Here is a 23,813-nt window from a genome sequence, read left to right as displayed (position 1 = left end):
TTACTTAATTACATTTTTTTTAAATAAAAAAATTACAAACTTTCTATAATTCAAATCTAAACAAATTTCATTCTCAAATCTCACTCCCAACATGAGTATTTAATTAATTTTGAAAATAAAGAACTTAAATAAATTTTTCAAACAAAAACAAAATAATAAATATTTTTTTATAAAATTAAAATTAAATTTTAATAAAATAAAATTAGGTAGGTGTGTTGGTGAGCCAACCCGGTCCACCACGGGTTCAATCCGTATAAGTCGGATTTAAATGAGCCGGGACGAAATCTGACCCACATAAAATAAATACAATTTTTTCAAACTTAATCCGGCTCAGCCCGTGGTGGGTCGAATTAGCCCGCGGGTTGTGACCCATTTTCACAGCTTTATTAAAAAGTAATCTTTTTTATCAATATAGATTAATGTTATTTATTAACTGTCATTGGTTTGAATATTTCTCGTTACTTCAGCAGGTTAATCAACTAATGTCGAACAAAAAATTAGAGGTTTTTCTAAAGAAACTTTAGCATTGTTCTTTTTCAACTAATGTGTGGGTTTTTATTTACTACACTACAGTGAGATATTTTTTCGATTGATTGGTTTAAACAAAATCCTTAAGATGAAACTTATTTCTTATTTATATATTTAATTTAATTTTATCTTTAATTAATATGAAATCTTCAATCATTTAAGTTTTTTTAATCAACATTAATTAGTGTCTTTTTTATTTAATATTATTGAATTTATTTATCTATAAAGTAGGTCGAAATTATTTCTCAATTAACATTTGTTAAGGTTTTTTCAATCAATGTCATTCTGTAAAAGTCTGCATATTTTTTGTTTGAATATTATAATGACTATTTATTTTATGTTCACGATTTTTTTTATCCACGTCAACATTTCATTTTGTAGTAATTTTTATATTTGACATTTTTCTGTTTAGTAATAATTGATATACTTTATTCAAGTTAAAAGTAAATAAATTTAATAAATTTAAATTATCTTATCTAAAAATGTTTTAATAATGTAAAACAAAAACAATTCAAATAAAATTTATTGACATTTCCAACCAATTAAATAAATTAAAATTAAAATAATTTAAATGAAATATATTTGTAATTTAAACTAACAGTATTGTTAATGAATAAGTATGTTTTTTCTCAACAATGTGGCATCAAAGTCTCCACTGGATCACCTCATACATCAAAGTAAGGGTCTTTCAAAATTTCCAACAACATATAAAAATGTCTACCAAAAGATCTTTCTTTAAGTATAATAATATATGAATATAATTCAGATTTTTCATTAAATATTGCTTTACTATCTTTTTCGTTATTCAGATTTTTTCATATTTATCATAATTATGCAAAAGAAAAAATTGCATCAATAATAGTTTAGAAAGGCAATTCTCACCGCTTTTAACAGAAAAATATTATAGAAAATTAAACATCTGTATCCAATTGTGAAAATAAATTTACACTAAATGTAAAAGTTAGGTGAAAAAAGGAAAGTTAATTGAAAAATAAAGCAAATGGGACAATATGCAAACAACTATAAATATATCAAATAAAAAATTAAACAATTCAAAGTCAGATACATAAAACCATAAAAAAAACATACAAATATTAAAAAATAAAAAATAATCAAATAAATATGTTAAAACGATTTTATTAAAGTTATAATTTTTATGATGTAATATATGTAACATCCAAAAAAATAAAAAGATATAATATTAAACTATAAAAGAACTATCACATGTAATACAGTAAATCAATTAACTAGAAAAACATAAAGTTATTTTAGAGTCATCTAATTCAACTATAAAAACTAAATTTATATACAATATACAACTATTGTACATAAATGGTTCTATATTCAAATCAATCATAACATAACTTAAAAGGAATATAACTTCTAAAATTATTGTGCATCTGAGTTGTTTCTGTCTAAAGTTTGTTTCACAGTCACATCATTTTCCTCTGCTTACAACCACCAGATGATCATTGTGAACACAACAAACAACTATAACCAGAAGACAAGACACAAACAGAAGGGTAAGCTAGTGATACCAAACAAATCATAATATTCATTAATATTTCATACATGATAAACTTTCACACAAAGCAATCCAAACATCTTAATAATTTCAAAACCTAGACTGGACTATCCGGATATAGTATGAACATAAAGTTATGGAAGGTTCTTCACTTGTGTGGCGGAATAGCTGACCCACTCAAAACTACCACACAAGGTTAGTTCGTTAAAGCGCCATTTACCAATTGGAGAAAGGTTCCAAACTAAGACCTCCTGTTATTCTCACCACATGAATCATCTCTCTCTATTTGAGTCTAGATGATCATTAGAGTATCAGGATAACCCTCTAAAATCAAGTTGCATACATTCATACTAACAACACTTGAAACCATCAATAAAAATTTCCTCCTTAGAACTCTTTTCCACACCTTTCATTCACATATACCTAACTTCATATAGCAAACATATGAAATCATTCAACATCCATCAAAGTGTCATAACAATGCATCAATAATCACAAAACAACTTAAAAACCACATAACCAAGAATCTGAAAAAGGATGTCCAACGCTTAGAATGAGGCGCCTAGGGCCAAAGTCTACTAGAATGGGGGGCTTAGTGCCAACGAGCCAGATTGCTCACTGAAAAATGGCGCTTAGACGCCCTTAAAAGGGGCTCAACTACGCCACATCAATACAACTTCATAACATACAATTTATTGACAGTCATAACTTCAAAATTACAACACATAAGAAATCAATCATCAAATAATCAACTATACTCATTTAAATGCATTAACACTAACGTAATTATTGTAATTATAACTAAATCAATTTAAGATACATACAAACACCAAACTTACACAACAACCATAATTTAGAGATAGACAACTAGCTTCCCTTACCCTACACTGAAGCTAGTGAGCTCTAAAACACCAACATCGTTGCTTTCAACTCAAGGAAACTTAGAAACGCTTACAACCCGCAAAATTGAAAACGAAGTGAGTCCTTAGGACCACTAGTCAACAAGGAACAAGAAAAGGAAAGTGGACGACCCATGTGTCACTCCTAAACCAGAGAATTTAGAAACAAACAGCGAAAGAGAAAAAAGAGCAAAAATTTACTTACTCTGTGAAAGAAATTGATCGAGTAGAAACGTAAACCTCGCCATCGTCGTTTAAGCATCTCCAAACTGTCAAAGAGATGACTCATGAATTAGAAAACGTTGAGAGAAGTGAAAGAGAACTCAAAAACAATTTAAAAAAAAAATGTGAGTGTTTTAGATAACGAGAAGAGTTTAAAAAATTCTAATAATTTAAATAAATTATAATGTTTTAATAATTTAAATAAAAAAAGACAAGATGCATATATGATTTATCCCATGACCACAACTGATTTGGAAAAAAGGTAAATACTACTCTTTCATATATTCATGTTCAGTTTGTATAAATATTTTCAGTCGAAATCAAAATTTTCAAACTAATAAGTATTCGGTCAAAATCAAAAGATCGAAACATGTTAAACACAAATTTATTTATCTTCAAATTTGAGCTTAACATTAATGTTGTTTTTAATTGAGCACTCAGAATCAATTTGGTTTTAAAATAAACCAACTTAAATACAAACAAAAATATCTCTCCCTGATGTACCTCTTTTTATTGTATAATATTGAATAAGTGATTTAATCTCATTAAAAAATCTAATAGTACTTCTTTTATGACATAATATTAAATAAATTGTTTAATATTAGTATTATATACATATAGATATTTATCTATACCTGTGAAGAGGTACATGATACTTTCTATAAACAATTAATTTTATTTTATCTTTTATAATATAATTATTAATTATTATTTTTTTTAAATATTGTTAACTAATTGTTATTTTAAAAATTTCTGCATAAAATTATACATATTTTTACTGCTAACATGTAAGAACTATTTATTAATTTTATTGTTATAACATAATTATTAAATTATTTTTAAAATATAATTATTAACTGTTTTTTAGAAATGATTATCATTTTAAATATTTTATATAAAAGTATTACATACTTTTATAGTTATATTTATAGTTTTTACTATTAATTTTAAATACTATATATTATTTTTATTAATATATATATATATATATATATATATATATATATATTTTGTAACGTTCTAAATTATATAGAATTATATAATCTAGTAGTCCACATTTTAATATAATAGAACAGTTAGAAGAAGACTTGTGGATAAAGTCTTAAGGTTACAGTTATCCCAAAATGGTTTTAAGTTTAAAACTTGAATATTTCAAAATAAGCAGAAGCCTATGGATCCTAACTAGGCTAAGCAGCGGTGTTATCTCCCTCCAAGGCCTGCTTCAGAGCACCTCATCTACCTCTGCTTACATCCAAATGGATGATCATTGCAACAGAAAACACACACAAACAAAAGACAAACACAAGCAAAAGGGTGAGCTAGATATACAAAAATCATGTTATAACAATCCCACACAACATGCAAGTTTAATTCATATATACTGGATCACTTAACACAACTTGTTACACTTTAAACTTGACTCGTCCGGACTTAGAATGATAGTCGAGCTATGGCGGGTCTTGCACTCATGGTGGCTTATGATACTTGGGTTCCTCACCCTACCACACTCACGAGGTTAGCCTGTTCCGGGCCTTGAGGCGTACTGGAAGACCCCAAGACTAAGACCTCTTGCTACTCTTCACCATATGGTCCAATCCTCTCTACGTGAGAAGAAAGACCATTGGAGTTTCAGGATGACCCCCAAGATTGAGCTCCTACTTTCATTCTAAACAACTAAGGGCACAACCATGGATCTTCTCCTTGAAGATCATGAAATTACGTCCATCAACCATACTTTTAAAACCACATACTTTGAATCACCAATCATACCTTTGAATCACACACACTTTCATTTTAACAGTATACACCATGTTTGAATCCCATCATACAATATAATCTGCTTCAACACATACTTCACAAACCATACAACATTCAACTCTATGTGAAACAATATAAAAGAGAAGATAGAGAATAAAATCCTGAACGTTTCGCACAACGCACATTATTCGCAAGGCGAGACAGGATGGTCTCGCAAAGCGCACCCCCCTAATTCACCATGCAAATTAACTCGCAGCATGCATCATACTTTCAACCTCTCGCATAGCGCACCCAGGTCGTTATGCGAGAGCCTAGACAGAGACCAACCCCCCTAAAACTCTCGCTTTGCGCCCAATTCGCCTTTCGAATTAAACTGGCAGTGGCTCCAAGTCACCTCCAGTCGCATAGCGACCAAATTCGCTATGCGAATCGCCAGACAGAGAGCAGCACCCTCCAGTCATTCACACAGCGCACTAGCTTGCACAGCGAATGACTCAAACAGAGAGCACCCTCTACAGGGACTCGCTATGCGAGACAGCTCGCATAACGACTCTGCATCATCTGCAGAATGCAAATTCTACAGAATCATGCACTCACACCAGCCCTTACCATTTCTAGGCCATTTCTCCAATTTCTAACACCTTTAATTCATGTTTTACACCTAATTAAACTTGTCTAAATGTTCCTAAACCCTTCTAATACACTTTTAAGGTAATTACAACTCAACTTTTACTCCTCAACATCAAATATCACCACTTGAGGACTCCAAACCCAATTCTAACACTTTACACTTATTTGTACCACTTTGGTGACTCAAACAAGTCACAATACACTTGTTAAGACTGCCCCAACAGACCACAATAACCCCTAACCTCTAACGCTCAAAATCACTACCTCACTTCCTCTATAATAACCTAAAACACTACCAATCCTCTTTACTTTCAACATAACAGCTGCTATCTTGGAATATACCCATCTCACATCCTCAATTGCAGTTACACAACACGTTTGAATCAAATCACAAGCAACAGTTCACAGATGAACATACCAATATATATCATCTCATTTACTCAGAACTTATCATACAACCCAAACAGTAGAATTAATACATAACTCAGTATATACACATACATGCAACTAATTAATAAGAAGTATTCTAGCTCCCCTTACCTAGGGTTCTCATAATACAACTCACAACAACGACTCCACAGAACCTCTCATAGCGAAACGCACAACACCCTACATTCACCAAATTGGTGATAGGAAACAACTCTTAGAGCTCGAATGAACAGAGGAAATGGAAAGAAATATTACTAGCTACATGCAACCAGCAGAGTTGCATGCCCTAGGTTCCAAAATCACGGAGGAGAAAGGGAAACGACTTACCCGCTGAAGAACGAGAATATAATCGGATGGTTGCAAAACTCTCTGCGCCGCGGTCACTTGAGCACCACCTAATCAAACATGTAATGGCTGAAGGTAAGGGAATGGTAGAGAGAAGATAGAGAGAAGAAGACTGAGTTCTGAGTTTTTAGAGAGAGAATGGAATTGGGTTAATGAAATAGAATGAGTCTGAAAATAGCTTTTAAAGGAACAATTCCTGACTTCATTAACTTAATACTCCATTAAATTTTCAAATAAATTTTCAGGTTCTTACATATATCAATTTAATCCATATACATATATTATTAATTTGTAATATAATATAAATATATAAAAATACAAACACAAAACACATAAGTGTTTTTTACTAACGTGGTAAATGATAATTTTAATATAATTACTTCACATGTTATTTATTTTATTTTTATTAGCAAGTTAATTATGATTTTCTGTATATGTATTATTATTATGTTTTTGTTATTATCAATTTAACGAAAAAATATTAATTTATTTAAAAAATTAAGGATAAATTGATAACATCAAATATAGTTAAAGAAATTATAATAACACGAGTAAAAGACTTATTTAACCTAATATTAAGCGATAAATATATTACATAAATAATAAAGGTAAACAAGTTAAATTAGAAAAAAGGAAAGAATCTGTTAAAAGAATGGAACCATGTTATTTTATACAAAAAAAAAAAGTATTAACTAATCGAACCATTTTCATAAAATGATTTAATTCGTTTTTGTATTATTCTGTTTATTCAAAATTCAAATCTTGCACAATCCTGAAGTTTCTCGATTTCATTATACATAACCAGAATCGATGGTCACATGTTTCTCTTAAACAGAAGAAAGTGTAACTTTTAGTATGATATTTATGTATTTCTTTTATCTGTGATGTGAAGGTGCATTTTCCAAAGTTATTTTGATGTTTAAGCTTACAATAATTGGATTAGAAAACATAATGATGATTAAGAAACAAACACAGCAATGTCACCTGCATAATAAAAAATTAACTTAGCAAATGGTGACATCATTCGTAGGATCATCATACGGCATCAAACTATTTGGCATGGCAGCACATTTATGAACACATCAGCTATCAGTTTTAGATCTTATCTATATCCATCTGCATCTAACAAAAGAAATAAATCTTTTCAACACCTAAAGGAACATATCCTATAATTAATTTTCAAAACACACTACCCTCTTCACTAAAACTCATATAATAATCCCATCCCTTAAATTTATGCCAAAATTTGTTTTTCTTGACTTTGAAAAGGTAAAACAACATTTTTAAAAGTTTTATCTTAAAAAATTGTATTATTTTCTTTTATTTTTCATATTTTCAATTAAATTTTATTTTCTTTTATTTTTCATATTTTCAATTAGATTAGTACTATGTTAATATAAACTTCTTTGATTAGGAAAAAAAATACAAGCTAAGAACGTAACATTGAACGAAATGATAAAAATGTTCATTTGCTAAAAAAGTTTTGAAAAATAAATTGAAATTTGTTTATTTTCACATATTGACTGCTACTTTCTTTAAAATGGTTTCTGTACTTTTTTTAATATTCTGAAAATATTACTTTATTTTAAAATAACTTTACCCTCTACTTTTTTTTAAATGGAATTAACTCTTAGTTTTGAATGAAATGCTAATTTTTTTCCTTAATTTTCTTCCAAATAAATTATATTAATTTATTTTCAACAGACAAAAATAATAAACTTTAATAAAATAAAATTACTTTGATTAAATCGTTTCACTAAATAACATCTTTGTTATACTTGATTAATAAAACTTCATTTGGTTTTTTCTTCAAACAATAAAATCGTTTTTAATGTATGAGATCATAATTTATTAATTTACTTAACTGCGTGCAACAATCAGATCCAAATTCAAACTATAACATATCATTCAAATTCTACAAGATTGAATTTACTTGAGTAATAAAAATGAATTAATGCAAAAAAAAAACTGATAGAAACTAAGTACAAAGGAATTATTGCAAATCATAGTTACTACTCTTGTTTGTTAAGCTATTCACTTGTTTATCTTAATTAATCCATCCCCAAGTAGGAGCATTGACATAACAAAATTTGAACCTCCAACACCAAACCACAATATACTGCAATAGATTATTTGGCTTCTTTTTCAATCATTCCTTCAATTTTTTATGCTTGAGGTGCGGCAGAAACAAAGCTAAAATGGATTAGCTTAGCCATGGAGTTGCAAGGTAAGGTCGGCGACGAAGGGAAAAAGCATGTGTTGTGTGGCCCCATGACTGTGACAACCAAGGCCAGGACAAATGAATCTGCAGAATTTTGCTTATGGCTCAATGGAAACGTGTGCATCACGTAAATGTCTCATTCCCACTTCTCCCACATCCACACAACTCTCATTAAACAAAAATGTGAAAACAAAAACCCTTTTTTTCCAAAACTGTCCCTTCTCATGTCCCTCCCAGGGGCATTCCTGTATTTCAACTGTACAGTACAAGACAAAATTTATGACTACCCCACTTGTATAGATAGATAGATAGGGTTGCTACCCGGAAGCATCCATTTGTTTAAGAAGAAAAATACAAGGAAACAACCAAAGTTGACCTTGACCAGCTTCCCTACCAAACAAGCCAGCACCTTATCTTTGACTGGTATGGCATCCAATTAAATGCATGACTTGTCCTTATGCTCCTCCAATCATCAAATTCAACTTCTTTCTTATCGGTTACATTTTCTTGTGACTGTTATGTGTAAATCAAAGCCATGTGACACAGTTTAATGTTTTAACAGGAATAATGCACATTTCTTGTGAAGTTTACTGTCTTTGTAGTGAACCATTGACAAGAGATTAACTACTAACTGTCTTACAAAAGATTAATTAATATGAGGTTTTCTTCTCAACCAGAGAGAAACCTCAAAGTAATGAAAAAATTTTAACAAGACATACAACAGTTATGGAATATATACTATACCAATCCTGTGGTTGTATAAATTTACAACAAAACAAACAAAAAAATGCAATAAATGGAATGAACCTTATTTGTCCACTAAATCCTAGTCCCCCTTCCAAAATTTTTAAACTTTCATGCCTACCGAAAGTAAAAAAAAAAAATATCTTCAGCATAGGAGAGATTCAAGGAACAAGTCATCTCTGGGCTCCTCCTTGGTTCTGGAGGAGAAAACATTGTCAGATAATTGTTGGTGGTTCACGTAAGAACCCATTGGATTTCCAAAACTTGAGAATCCAAAATTTCCTGGACTTTGTAACATCTCTAGGGTGAAGGGTGATTGCCCTGATGGTGGTGCTTGTGGCCTTTGGCTTTGAACAGAGTTGTCAGAATGATGGATCACTGGCAATGGCCTTATGGCAGTGGCTGCTGTGGTGGGGTTTGCAGCATTGTTTGGCAGGGGTCTGTTAACAGAATGGCTACCACTGCCACGGGCTGCAGGAACATCATGGTTGTGCTTTCCCTCATAGGTTGTGATCACAGCTCTGAGGTCATGTGAGGCTCGTTCCACGTGCTTTCTCACTGGACATCCTGGGTGTGTGCACTTGTAGTAACTCCTACATGTCACAAGTTAATAACAATATCAGACCAGCTAATGCGAGTACTTTTATTCTTCTAGATCACATGAGAAAAATCAAAGTTGCCAAATTTGACCAAGGAATTTCAGACAAGGGAAAAGAAAAACTGGCACAAGTATAGTAGTGTAGCAGAATTTCCACAAAGAAAATCATCATTACAAGATAGGAAGATATAGACAAAGAAATAGCAGTCATCATGCAGTTATAATGTCTTTACCACATTTACATAAGACAAAATGGTATGTACACTTACAACAAAAAATTTACCTACCGCCATATAAAGTAAGTTAATAACTACATTACCTACAAGGAATTCCTGTTAGTCTCCTAGAGAAATTCTTTATATCTAAATCCAACTGTTTCAATTATAATTAGCATGAGAATGAGGAATTCCTTAATGGATTCTCCATCTACTGTTTCTTCAAAGTATAACAACTTGTAAAAAGTTGGACAAAAGTTAAAACTACAGTGAGTGTCTTTGTTTACCTTGGATTTGGATTGCCCTTTACTACTTTCTGCCCATATTTTCTCCATCTGTAGCCATCGTCTAAGATATCAATGTCACTGGTTGTCTGTACCACAACTCTAGGTTCTCTTACTGTTCTACTACCAGGCGCTGACATACCCTCATTTTCTCCTTCAATTTTCCTGAAAAGTTAATGAAAAAATTAGATATGGAATCAACCACACAAATGATACTACAAGAAAAAGTGGAATAGGGAACCTTAATTATGATACAAAAGTAATGAAGTAAAAAACTCACCATCTTTTTGCATCAGGTTCATCTTCATCATATTCATCTCCACCAGATTTACACTTTTGAGAACTCTGCTCAAAATCATCATCTCCTATTGATATAGATGAGTTATCTGGGGTGGCGGCAGAATCCATTTGTCCACTACCATGAGTCGCATATGATTGATCTTGGATTTCATTGCTGATGGGATTTGAAGGAGGGATTGGAAGAGAAGAGGACGATGATGAGTTTCTCCTAGTAGATTGAGGCTTGGGATGGTTATGAGTACCCTTATAAACTATCTCAGTAATTTGTCCATCTAAAGACCTCTCAACCTTCTTCTTTGTAGGGCAATTGGGGTATGTGCATTTGTAATAACTTCTCGGATTCTCACTTCCTTTCACTTGTTTTTGGCCATATTTCCTCCAATTGTATCCATCATCTGACTTTCTGTTTAAGGTCTGAGATTGTGGGGGATAATTTCCAAAATCAGATTGAAACCCATTGCTATGGTTAGTTTGGACACTGGCAATCTCAGGAGGGAAACTGTGCATAGAAGAAGAGTTTTCAGTTTTCATCATACTCTTCCCTGAAGAAAAACTATCTTGTTTTGTGGCATCCTGAAAATTCCATGGATTTTGCTGTTGCAAGTGATCAGATTGAAAATTTAGAAAAGAATAACAAATAATGCAAAAATCCAACAAGAGAAAAGCAACTTACTGCTTGAACTGCAACATTTGAAGATTGATATGTTAATGTGGATGAAGCAGGAGGCCTCGTCTGGGTCTGGAAAGAGAAATTTGAGAAGCTTTTGTCTTCTTCTTTGACAATTTGCTGGTTTCCCCCTGAACTGCTCTTCCAATTGAAGCTCTGAGAAACAAATGCTCCAGTTGTTGGAGACGGCAGTATCTGTATTTAGAAACACAAACTCATTAATTCAACATCAACAAAAAAAAAAAAAAAGTCGGTGAAAACAAAATTAAGGAAAACAAAATTATAAAATCAGAAAACAAAAATCTGAAGTAAAAAGCAAGTTCAAATTCCAAAGAAATCTCATACAAACTACTGAACAAATCTCTTACTTACATGACACAATTATCTCACATAAGTCGAAAACAAAAAAGAAAAACTAAACTACAAAACTCTCTCAGACAACTCATGCTAATCATGGCCGGTTCCAACATAAATATCCATCGAAAACTAAAAAAACTCTTTCATTTTTTTTTGTTTGTTCAAACTTTTCTCAACTACCTGACTCAAACAACAAAAGAAGTAAGACAAGAGAAGGGGGTGAAACTGACATTAGAAGAGTTGAGGAGAACCGGAGAGTCAAGAAGCTCAGCAGGGCTCAAACCAGGTGGAATAGCAAAGTAAGAAGAAGGAGAAATGGGAGGAGGAGAAAGAGGCAAAGAAGGAGGTGGAGTGGACTTGAATTTGGGCACACCAGAGGCATTTTTTTCAGACAAAGCACCCTGAGACCTGTTGTTGTCAGTGGGAGAAGCAAGGAGGTCAGAGAAAGAAGTGGTCATGAAGGGATGCGTGGCGAAGGTGAAGTTGGTGAAAGAGTTTGCACTTGCAGAGGTGTCTAAACTACCAGTAGAAGAAGCCATGGGAGAGGAAAAGAAGAAGAAGAAGGAGTGGAGAGAAAATCTTTGAAAGTTGGAAATGGAAATGTTTAATATAAAGAGGATGAGGGTACGTATTGCACAAGGCTTTGGTTTCTATTGGGAGACGATATTTCTGGGAAGGTAAGAAACTAGAAATGAAGGGATTGTTTGACCGCTGAAAAATTGCCACCGTGTATATCTTTTTTTTCTATTTTTTGAAATTTTTAAAAGTGCTTTTTTTAGTCAAAGCTCGTGGGTTTGACTGAATGGCTGCTAGGCTTGCACTGAGATTTGCTTCTTTGTTTGTGTTACTGCTGCTATGTGTGCAGTTTGGAATCTAATGGCTTCAGCTCTTATGCTTTAAAAGACTTTTTTTTTCTGCTTTAAAGCTAACAAGTTAGCTACTATTGCAGTGCTAGAATCCAAGATGATTATGTTGTTACTTTTGAACACTGTTTATATGTTTCATATAGTTTCCCATGTTTTCAACTAGATTGTGTAACAAAGATTGCTTTCGTTTTTATTTTTTAAGAAACACACAAAAGTGTTTATGTGAACACTTCTGTACATGTTCCGTGTGTCAGTGGAAACAAGACACATAAAAAGAGAGATAAATTGACAGACTGCTTACATAATGTGTTGGAAAATGAAAATATAATGGTAAAGAAGATGAGATATAAGAAAAATGAGACAAATTATAATAATAATAGAAAAAAATAATAATAACAACAATGATAAAGAATACCTTAAAAAATTTAAGTTTAACTAAGGATGAATTTGGATATTTTTAATTGAGTCTTCTTTCATTTTTTTATTATTCTATATTTTTTAATTAAATATGCCACTTAATTCTTTTAATAGGGTAAATAATTATTATTTTATTATGTTATCTTCCTTACTGATTTGTATATGTGTTAAGAACAATATAAAATTGATATTACAACAAATGTAAAATGGTTTCTCATTCTTATTAAAAGTTTGTTAAATAATGAAATTATTATGTTTATTTAATAGCTTTCACATCATATTTTTAGTTATCTAAGAATTATATATGTCACCATTATTGATAATAACCAAGACGTTTTAAAATAAAAGCAATATGTGACCTTATAATATTAAAATATTATTTTATTTTTATATTAACTACATAACCTTATTTTCTTAATAAATGAAAATAAGAAAGATTTTGGACAAGATATCAACTACGTCACTCAGGTAAATAACTGAGATTCAATTTAAAAATATAAATTTTTTAAACATTAAGAAAAAAACAATAATAAAAAATCAATTAAAAATACTTATGATGAACTTAAAAATTAATTAAGCTAGTAAAAATAATATCCAAATTACTTATTTAGTATTTAGCTTTGTAACCCTTTTATTTTTTCCTGCTATTCAATTTTTTTCATTCTTTTAATTGTTTAGTTTTTTATATATCACTAAATTCATTCACATATTCAAATTTTCTTTTATCACAATTAACTTTTTTATTTGTATAATTATATTGAATTGGTGTATTATCAATTTTTAGTTAATTAAATAGTTTTTAGATTTCAAACGTTTAATTGCGTAAACCATTTATTTACTTATAATATAAAAAACTTATCTTTTTTATTTTCTTTTGATTCTAATTTTTTATTTAATTTTTTTTTGTTTTTTCTCAAACAATTTTCATTATCTTTCAAAAGTTTTATTAGTTTGATATTTGGAAAATGTGGTCTAATATCCAAGAAACTTTCTATTATACTTTTAATCATATTTTTTTTTCTTTATATAATTTCATTCAATTGTGTGTCAAATCACTTATAAAAAATAAATTTGATCATTTTTGTCTTTTTGATATTTTTATTTGTTGTTTTATATCATGTAGAATATTTTCTAATAATTTTGTATATAATTACTTATATTTTCTAATTCCTTATTATGAGCACAATTTTACCATTGCAATTGAATAAAGATGTTTTATTAACTATAATACAATAATTTAATTTCATTTATGATGAAGCTTAAAAGTTGAAAGATTTATATGTAAATTTGATTTATATGTACTTCATTTTTTAATTCTTTATCATAAATGTAATTTTATCACTTTTCAATTTAATAAAGACGTTTTTATTTAATATAGTAAAATATTTTAATATTGTTATCATGAATCTTAAAAGTTAAAATTCTAAATTCGATTTATTATTAGCGTTTTTAAAATTAATTGATGTTTTGTTGTTATGAAATTTTAAGATTTATTAAATTATACTCTAATTTAAGATTTATATAATTACTTTTTTTTCTTAATTTTGATATTGAATACGTTCTTTTTATATTAAATATTTGATAATATCATGTTTCATCTCTTTTTATTTTTTTATTATTTTATAAAAATTAGTTAATTCATATTAAAATAATAAGAAAGGGCATAGATATTACTTGTAACATAGGGATGGATATGATTTAATTTTCACTTCAAAGATGGGATTAAAGGACATAGATACTGATACAGTCGTGTTGTCATTCCTAGATATAATAACATCTCTTTTTAAAATACATATGACATCTCTAAGGTAATAACTTCCTACACATGATGAAATATGGTAATTAGAATGTTATAAATACATCATACACCATGTGCAAATTAGTTAAGCCTCAAGTATCATCATTAAATCTCCTTAGAAAAATTCCTTAATATCCTTGAACTAAATGTTTTTTTTCCAACCATGAAGACATATGTGAACTTCATATTAAAATCACAAACTAAAAAGACATTTTTGTGTTGGTATCTTTTCTTTAACTAAAAATAAATAGCATTTGATCTTCGATACCTTAACTCAAACATGATTATATTAATAGTTCCTAAATACCATAAAATTATAGTCATTTCTCAACTTAGCTTTGGAAACAAAAGACAAGTCAATGTTAATTAAAGCTAATTATTGACATAATATTATAATATCAGTGAAAATAGTTAGTTTTCATTATGTGTTGATGAACCTAGGAATGAAAAAACGACTAACCTATCCCATTTTGACCCTCACCTTTGGCCCATTATAAATCGGTCAGGCTAGGTTGGCCCGCCACAAAAAAAAATACCATAAATTGCAATTTGTACCGTCATAGGATAGACCAACAAGTTGGTTTACCACTTTTTTTTTCAAAATTTTATTTGTATTATAATTATAAATAAATATTTAAAGCATATTTAGTCATATAAATATTTTCTAAGTTTTTAATTAATTAATTAATACTTTTAATTGGATAAATTAAAATAATTATTATATTTCCATATTAAGTTACTCTAATATACTAATAATTAGAACTTAATTTGAAAGTGTTAATGATTTAAATTATAATAGTATTACATATTTATATTTTTATAAAAATATAATATAGAAAATTTAATCTTTATAATTTTTAAATTAAAAAAAAACAAAACAGGCTAGCAAGTTGAAAATTCCAACACGACCTACTTCGTTTTGGCAAGTTGGGAGGCTAGCCCAAGGACCATAACTCACTTTGACACCCCTAGTTGAACCTCACTTCTAGATAGTTGAACTAAAAATTTTTCCAAATAACAATCATTCATAATGATGAGAACATGGAAAATTCACAATTTGAATCAAGATGTGATTACCATTTTCAAACAATCACTCCCCAAAAAAACTTAAAAACCCCAAAGAACTCAAACAAGATAATGTTACTAACTTAATACAAAACCAAAACACCTTGCCATTTCTTAGAATTCTTGAAGATCACTTAGCTCTTGTACAAATAATACACTCCACATTTATAAACAAGTCAAGTATACCTTACCAACCACCATGGTGAACTGCATCCTTTGGATCTCTTCAATCAAATGTCTACAAAATTATTCTTGTTTCTTAAGATAATTGTCATAATTGTCATAATCTAGTCACATATCTACTATGATATGACTTTACCTCATTTGTTGAGTTTGAGGAACTAGTGTACAAATGTTTCAATAAAAGATATACAAATTTTCTTTCAAAGCATTGAGACTTTTTATCACTTGAATAGCTTCTTTAGTCTAGGACCAATGTATGAATGATGTAAAGACATGTCTTCAACAAAGTTATTTATTTCTTTTTTCAAAGTGTTACAACTCTTTATTACTTGGCTCACTCCTCGAGCTTAGAGAGCCAATGTATGGATAATTGTGTGATATGTCTTGATTAAAAATAAGAAAATTTTATTTTAAGATGACAAAACTTTTCTTTACTTAACTCACTTTTTGATCTTAGAGGGTCAAATGTATGAATGATGTCAAGTTAAGTTTCAATCAAATATATGATTTTCTTTTTCAAGATTATCAACACTTCAAACCCTTCATGCTTTGGGGCTATGGGGCTAGTGTATTATTTAACCCTGAAGATAACGCTAGTCGACAATAATTACATTATCTCATATCAATGATATAGTTTATATTTTATATCTAATTACCAAATTAAATGTTAATGGAGTATTGGAAGGAATTGGATAATAAGCGAAAATCTATTCATCCAAAAGACCTATTAAAACATTATAAATAAAATGAAGACATCAATTTTCTTCCTATTCATATTTATTACACAATTATTTCACTTATATTTTTTCTTGATCACTTAAACATTAGAGGGATATAAGAGCTACTAAATAAGAAAATTAATAAAAATACGTACTGAATTATATAGAAAATACTTAACCAAGTTTTAAGTTCATCATCAAATTGAGTATTTTTAACTTGATTATCTAATAAGCAAGAAGATGTGTGAAGATAACTAAGCAATATGATGCATCAAACTAAAAATCATGTCACTCGATTAATAAAAAAGTTAAAAAACAAAAATTCAATTAAAAAATAAAAACTTTGCGTGCTTAATAAATTAAAAAAATCTAAAAGAACTCAATTAAAAATATCTAAATTTATAATAAAAAACTTCAAATTTAATTAAACGTAAAGATAAAAATGGAATAAAAGTGACTATAAGCTCATTTTACACAAGTGAAAAAATATCATTAATATAGTCCTGGTTTAATTACTTCTTTTTTTTCAAAAAGTTCTTTCATTCTTGACTAAAGTTTGAAGAAAAATGATAGTTTAGAAGAAAAGAAACGTAAAATTAATACAAATACATGCTACTAATTAATTTTCTTTAGTTGACTGAATTAATGTTTTTTTGTTAATATTCAATACCAGAAAATAAAACATTTCTTAATTAATTTTTCTTTCACTTTAACATATATGAAAAGTTAGTTTTTCAAAACAGCTCCTTATTCTTTTAAAAAACAAAATCAAACTCTGCACGTTAATCAATGATGTATGCATGATGTCCTATGCAAGATTGGATGAAGATGAAAATGGTGGTTGATATTGGCATTATTAGGAGAAAAATGTGTTTGCATTTTCAAAGCAGGAACAGTGGGAAAGGTGGGAAGAAGGAATATGAAATGAAGAAGCAAAATTAGAGAAAAAGGTTAAATGTAGAAAAATTGACAGCTTCACATTATTGGATTATTCCAAGTTGGCGCAATCTATGCAATAATGTTTCTAGAACACCAAGAAATAACATGTAACGTATCGAAGAGTTTGTATATAGCGTATGGAAGAAATTTTTAAGAGTGTCTTTGAGGTTATAATTAATAGGGTTAAATATGGGTTTAGTTTCTAAACTATCAAAGGAATTTGTTTTTAGTTCATCTTTTAAAGTAAAGATATATTTTAGTCGTTTTTCTTAAAAAACCTTAATTTTTGGTCCTTCCGAAAAGATAAAAAATTAACGTTTTTTTTAAATAGGAGGACTAAAATATACCTTACTTTAAAAGAGGGACTAAAAAAGAATCTTGATAGTTTAGGAACAAAAACATATTTAACCCTAATTAATATTACAACAAAAATGACACCCACAATTTGTTTGAAAATATTAAGTAATAAATTTTTATAGCTTTATTTTTCTTTTCTAATGTAGATATGACGTTCATTAAAATTGATATTTTCCAATAAATTTTCTTTAATAAACAGAAAGTATCAGAACAAAAAATATTGTTAACTTTTAATTTTCGCAAATAGACACATTTTATTGATATTTAAAAGTTTTGTTTTTAATTAATCTAATTCAGCCAAAAAGTAAAAATATGACGGGTTTCAAAAAAATCGAACTTAATGGTGGTAACAAATTGGTTTCTAACGCAAGATTTGCATCTAATTTATATATTATAAATTGACCTTATTTTTAATTAACGTGAGACTTCCAACATATTTATATATCATGTTTGGATTTACAATTTTTTTATATGATTTTCACCTTATACGTAAACTTGTAATTTTTATGCCTTATTTTTATAAAATATGTGGCTTATGTAGTTGTTCTAGTTAAAGCACCTAGTGAATATAGTTGGATTTAAAAAATGTTTACTTTTAATATTTTACATTTTCTTAAATATAATTATTTTTGAAAAGTTATTGATGTATTGAGAAGTAGAAAGAAATAATTCAAAAAGTCGGTCGAAGACAGATGTAGGTACAAGGGTTTCTGGATTCAGAAAGTGGAAGACAGGTGTGCAGCGCTGAGTGACCGATCGGTTTAGTGACGGTAGTATTTAAAGCAAAATTTCAAATTTCGTGCCACTTTTTCTGCATGCACCCTTCATCTTCAACCTTCTAAGTTCTTCATTTTCTCATCCTTCTCTCTACAATCTTCTTCTTCTCTTTACAAATTCTTACCTTTTCTTTCATCCGATCATCATTCAGGCAGTGCCTGAGTCTTCCTGGTGTCAAGGGCTTCACTTTGCACCAATCAAGTTGTGGTTTTAAGTTGGTGAGTTCCTTCTCTTCTTAGAAAGTTTGTTTTCTGACACATGCAAGCCAAGTTATGGTTACATGAGTTTATTATCTAATTCTGAGCACATTTCTGGTCTTTTGTTTGGTTTAGTTTCATAAATCGTGACCGTAGGATTATAAGATTTCTGGTGGTGAGCTATTCTATACAAATTGTGAGCGTTCGACTAAGTTTAAGAGGTAAGGGAAGCTTATTTAATTTAATTAAGATTCTTTGTTTTGAATGTTGGCTTGGGTGTTTGATGTTATGTATATGTATTTGGTTGAGATGAACTATAAATGTGGTTGTATGCTTGTCTGTATGGTGAATGATTGATAAAGGGTGTGAACTGGGTTGATGTAGGGTTTGATCTTCAAACTGCAGCATTCTGCGTAATTTCTGTGTTTGAAACCGAGAGTCATTATTGACCGTTCGGTTTTTCATTTGGGTATTCGATCTGAACTGGATTCTTCTTCTGTAGAGAATTTCAGTTAATGACCGATCGATTTTTCTCTTAGTATACTGGTAAATAAGCGTTCGGTCTAAGTATAGCTTTCTCTTTGTAATTAGCTTAGTTAAGATATTCTATAATATCTAAAGTTATAGATATTATAATTATCCTTTATTAAAAATAAGTGTTATGTATTGTATTAGATATATATACTTCTTCATTTTGTTATAAGCTCAGTAGTGCGCGGTCTTGAACCAAGCGCTCGGTCTCAGTAGTGCTCGGTTTCGAACTAAGCGCTCGGTCTTATAATATGTTCTGTAATATATTTGCATTAGGTATTAAGAGCGTTCGGCCAAGCTCCATAGTGTTCAGCCTTAGTTTGTAGTGTTCGGTTTAAACTTTTAGGTCTTTGATAAAAGCTTTCATCATTTTCGGTTAGGTTTAATTATATGTATACTATAGTATTCCATACATTCTTTGAGTTCTGTCTAGTAAAGACCTTTCGATCATACTTGTTGAGTAGCTAGAAAACGTTCCATATTATCATAAGTGTTAGGGTTCTTATGAGTCTTATCCTATATGGACCGTTCGCTCCGGTTATGTGAATAAGTGAAAGACCGCTCGGTCTTACACTAAGTGTTCCGTTAGATTAGTCTAAAAAGTATTCTCTCGTTTGGTCTTGCTTCTAAGACGAAAGTTATTTCTTTCATTGTTGTTCTAAGATGGGATCTTGTTTTCAGTGTTCAGTCTGATTGTAGTGATGATGAAGTAGGATATTATTTAAAATGTGATATGAATGGAATAGTATGGATATGAAAGAGTATTCCAGGGAGGAATATCTCAGAATTTGTTATGGAATGGTAAAATATGAATGTGATCATCCTAAGGTTGCGTTTATCCTGATATTCTATGATTACTCATTCTCAAGTAGAGAGAAGTAAATCATGTGTGAGAATGGCAGGAGGTCTTAGTCCATAAGGTTAAAATGGGCGAGATATAACGGACTCACCTCGAGTGGCAGCTGTTGAGGGCATCCCAGCTACTACATCACTCGGGTGTAAAAACGTAGTAGCTACACAGAATTCATACAGTCTGGACAGTCAGAGTAAAGTGGTCGGTCATTGCATGCATTGATGTATGGTTATTGTTGGAAATGCATGATTGGTTGTTGCATGATTGGCTATTGAATTATATTACATTTATGTGAAATATATGTTTTACTGAATTAATTAAATTACATAAGCTTACCATTTTTTCTGTCTTGTCTGTATTGTCCATTCGGTCGTCATTTCCTATTGCAATGATCATCCTATGGATGTGAGTAGGAGGGAAAGAGTGTCTACTAGAAGTGGCTCTGGAAGAAGTGGAAGTAAAAGCTGAACCGTAGGACTGTTCGGTTGATAGAATTAGTTCTGTTTTAGTATAACCGTTCGATGTAGGTAGGGTGTTTGAACCGTTCGGTTCAGTTTATTATTTTGTAAAGTTTAAATTCTAAAGTCTTGTAGTAAGGTCGTTCGGCCAAGAACGTACCTCTTCTGTTTCAGAACTGAACTGTAATTATTTTAATTGTGAATATTCTATGGTATGGTTTTATACTGTATTTTTGGGATGTTACATTTAATGGTATCAGAGCAGTTTGTTCCTTAGAAATACTGTAGGTTATGAGTATACTATGCTTTTGATGTGTACTCAGTATTCAGTTAGATAGTGTTTCTGACTCTTTGTATTAAACTGATGGTTCTTTTTCTCTTTTAATCAGAGAAGATGGCTCCTAGACCTCCTCCTTCTCCACCTACCGATCAGGGTGCATCTAATAACACCAGACTGTTGGAATCAGTGGTAGCTGCGTTGGAGCAACAGAATGTTGCGCTTGTGCAACAAAATACAATCGCTTTGCATAATTTGGAAGCTGCCAGAGTAACTACAGAGGTAACACAGAGGCAACTCATGGATATAATAACAAATAATAGAAGTACAGCTGGACCGTCTTCTTCCACTGCTAGTCATCAAACGAGTGGAGCTTAGAGAGTTTTCTCCAACATCACCCGACCAAATTTAATGGGAAGTGCCTTCCTGATGAAGCCGATCAGTGGTTGTGTGACATGGAGAGGATCTACAATGCCAAGAGGTGTCCAGATGACAACAGGCTGGCATATACTGAGTATCTTTTGACTGGGGAAACCAGTCATTGGTGGAATAGCATGAAGATGATATTAGAAGACAGTCAAACTCCCATCTCTTGTGAGGTTTTCTAGAACAAGTTCTATGAAGAATACTTCCCAGATAGCGTTTGGTTCGCTAAAGAGGTGGAATTCCTTCAGTTAGTGCAAGGAGGGATGTTAGTATCGGAGTATACCAACAAGTTCAAGCATTTGGTGAGATTTAATACCATGGCAACAAATGAAGAGTGACAGTGTCGGAAGTTCGAGAATGGGTTGAGGAGTGATCTGAAGTCGTTGATCTCCAGTTTGTGTATTAAGTTGTTTCCTACAATTGTGGAACGAGCTAAGGTGTTAGAGAAGAACACACTGGAGGTGGAACAACAAAAGAAGCAACAGCAGAATGTTCGGGGACCAATTTCTTCCAGAAACAGTCCTGGTTTGAGGAGAACCTCTTAGACTCGGCCTTCTCCTTCTACTAGCTCGGGTGTTTATGCTTTTCAGTCTTCAGGAGCGGTCGGCCAGTTTGGACAACAAGGATCAATGGTTTGTTTTATTTGTGGAGGACCCCATTATAAGTCTGCATGTCCTCAACTGAGCAACTCCAAGTTTTGCGTTCGGTGTAACAAGAATGGGAACTGGGAGAAAGAATGCAACTTGGGAAGGAGGGCTGTGATGAGGCTGCCGAATGCTGAAAGGTTTCAACAAAGAGGTGGTGGTAGAGCACAAGCAGTGGGAAGAGTATATGCTATAACAGGAGCTGAAGCAGCAAGCTCAGGTAATCTTATCACCAATTCTTGCCTACTGTATGGATTAACTTGTGATGTGATGTTTGATTCGGGGGCAACACATTCCTTTATCTCAAAGGCATGTGTTGAAAAAGTTGGGGTTGTCCGAGAGTGAGATGCAGTTTGATCTGGTGGTGTCAACCCCAACAGTTGGAGAGATCAGGACGTCTACTGTATGTATTAGATGTCCAATTGAAGTTGAGGGGCGTTGGTTTAAAGTTAACCTTATTTGCTTGCCTCTTCAAGGTTTAGAGGTAATTTTAGGAATGGATTGGTTAACTGCCAATCACATTCTTATAGATTGTGGTAAGAAGAAGTTAGTATTTCCTAATGAAGAGGAAGAATTGTCTTTGACGATCGGTCAACTGAGGGAAGATATAATGGAGGGCGCTAGTTGTTTCCTCGTACTATCTCATTTGGAAGTGACTGAAGAAGAACAATTCTTAGACCGTTGGGTGCAATTTGAGCAGACTGAAAACCATTCGGTCGTAGGTGAATTCATGAATGTTTTTCCTGAAGAAGTGTCAGGATTACCCCCTCCAAGAGAAGTGGAATTCTCTATTGACGTGGTGTTCGGAGCTGGACCGGTATCAATTGCACCATACCGAATGGCTCCAGCAGAGCTAGCTGAGCTCAAGAAGCATATTGAAGACTTAATGGACAAGCAATTCATTCGGCCAAGTGCGTCACCTTGGGGAGCTCCAATGCTGCTAGTGAAGAAGAAAGATGGTAGCTCTCGGCTGTGTGGACTACCGACCGACAGTTGAACAATTTGACCATAAAAAACAAGTACCTCTTGCCAAGGATTGATGATTTGTTGGATCAATTGCATGGGGCTACTGTATTTTCAAAGATAGATCTCAAGTCCGGATATCATCAAATATTGGTTAATGAAGGAGACGTTCAGAACACTGAATCCAGGTTTAGATATGGTCACTACGAGTATGTAGTAATGTCGTTCGGTGTTACAAATGCTCCGGCCATATTCATGGATTACATGAATCACATTTTTAGACATTTCCTTGATAAGTTTGTGGTCGTTTTCATCGATGACATCCTTATCTACTCTAAGGACCGAGCGGAACATGAGGAGCATTTGAGGATAGTGCTTGGTGTGCTAAGGGAAAAGAAATTGTACGCCACATTATATAAGTGTGAATTCTGGATGGAAGAGGTACAATTTCTAGGCCACGTAATCTCGGTGGGAGGTATCTCGATGGATCCAGCAAAGGTGCAACTCGTACTGGAATGGAAGAGTTCCTGTTCGGTCACTAAGGTCAGAAGCTTTGTGGGATTGACAAGCTACTATAGGCGGTTCATCGAATGTTTCTCTAAGATAGTAGCGTCGTTAACT

The 23,813-nt window shown here is 31.4% G+C and overlaps 1 protein-coding gene and 1 long non-coding RNA gene across 3 annotated transcripts; both read right to left on the bottom strand.

Moving 5' to 3' along the window:
* Nucleotides 1–1,675: 1,675 nt before the first annotated feature.
* Nucleotides 1,676–6,487, bottom strand: LOC128197677 (uncharacterized). The gene is made up of 3 exons (XR_008250300.1): nucleotides 6,319–6,487; nucleotides 6,103–6,171; nucleotides 1,676–3,221 (listed from the first exon to the last, which is right to left on the bottom strand). It is a non-coding gene; the product is annotated as an uncharacterized LOC128197677 (long non-coding RNA).
* A 2,794-nt stretch (nucleotides 6,488–9,281) lies between these two features.
* On the bottom strand, nucleotides 9,282–12,419 carry LOC108338642 (WRKY transcription factor WRKY24). Of its 2 annotated transcripts, none has more exons than XM_017575646.2 (5): nucleotides 11,953–12,419; nucleotides 11,372–11,560; nucleotides 10,679–11,292; nucleotides 10,402–10,563; nucleotides 9,282–9,894 (listed from the first exon to the last, which is right to left on the bottom strand). In XM_017575646.2, exons 1-5 carry the CDS (start codon nucleotides 12,259–12,261, stop codon nucleotides 9,447–9,449), a joined length of 1,722 nt encoding a protein of 573 aa, XP_017431135.1. In that variant the 5' UTR covers nucleotides 12,262–12,419; the 3' UTR covers nucleotides 9,282–9,446. The 2 variants fall into 2 exon arrangements, with proteins under 2 accessions (XP_017431135.1, XP_052735866.1); XM_052879906.1 differs by having other exon boundaries at nucleotides 10,679–11,271; nucleotides 11,953–12,372.
* Between the last annotated feature and the right edge of the window lie 11,394 nt (nucleotides 12,420–23,813).

The sequence above is a fragment of the Vigna angularis genome, chromosome 7 (assembly GCF_016808095.1).
Source record: "Vigna angularis cultivar LongXiaoDou No.4 chromosome 7, ASM1680809v1, whole genome shotgun sequence".
Lineage (NCBI taxonomy): Eukaryota > Viridiplantae > Streptophyta > Magnoliopsida > Fabales > Fabaceae > Vigna > Vigna angularis.
The sequence above is the reverse complement of the archived record's forward strand: the minus strand, read 5'-3'. Positions and strand labels throughout refer to the sequence as shown.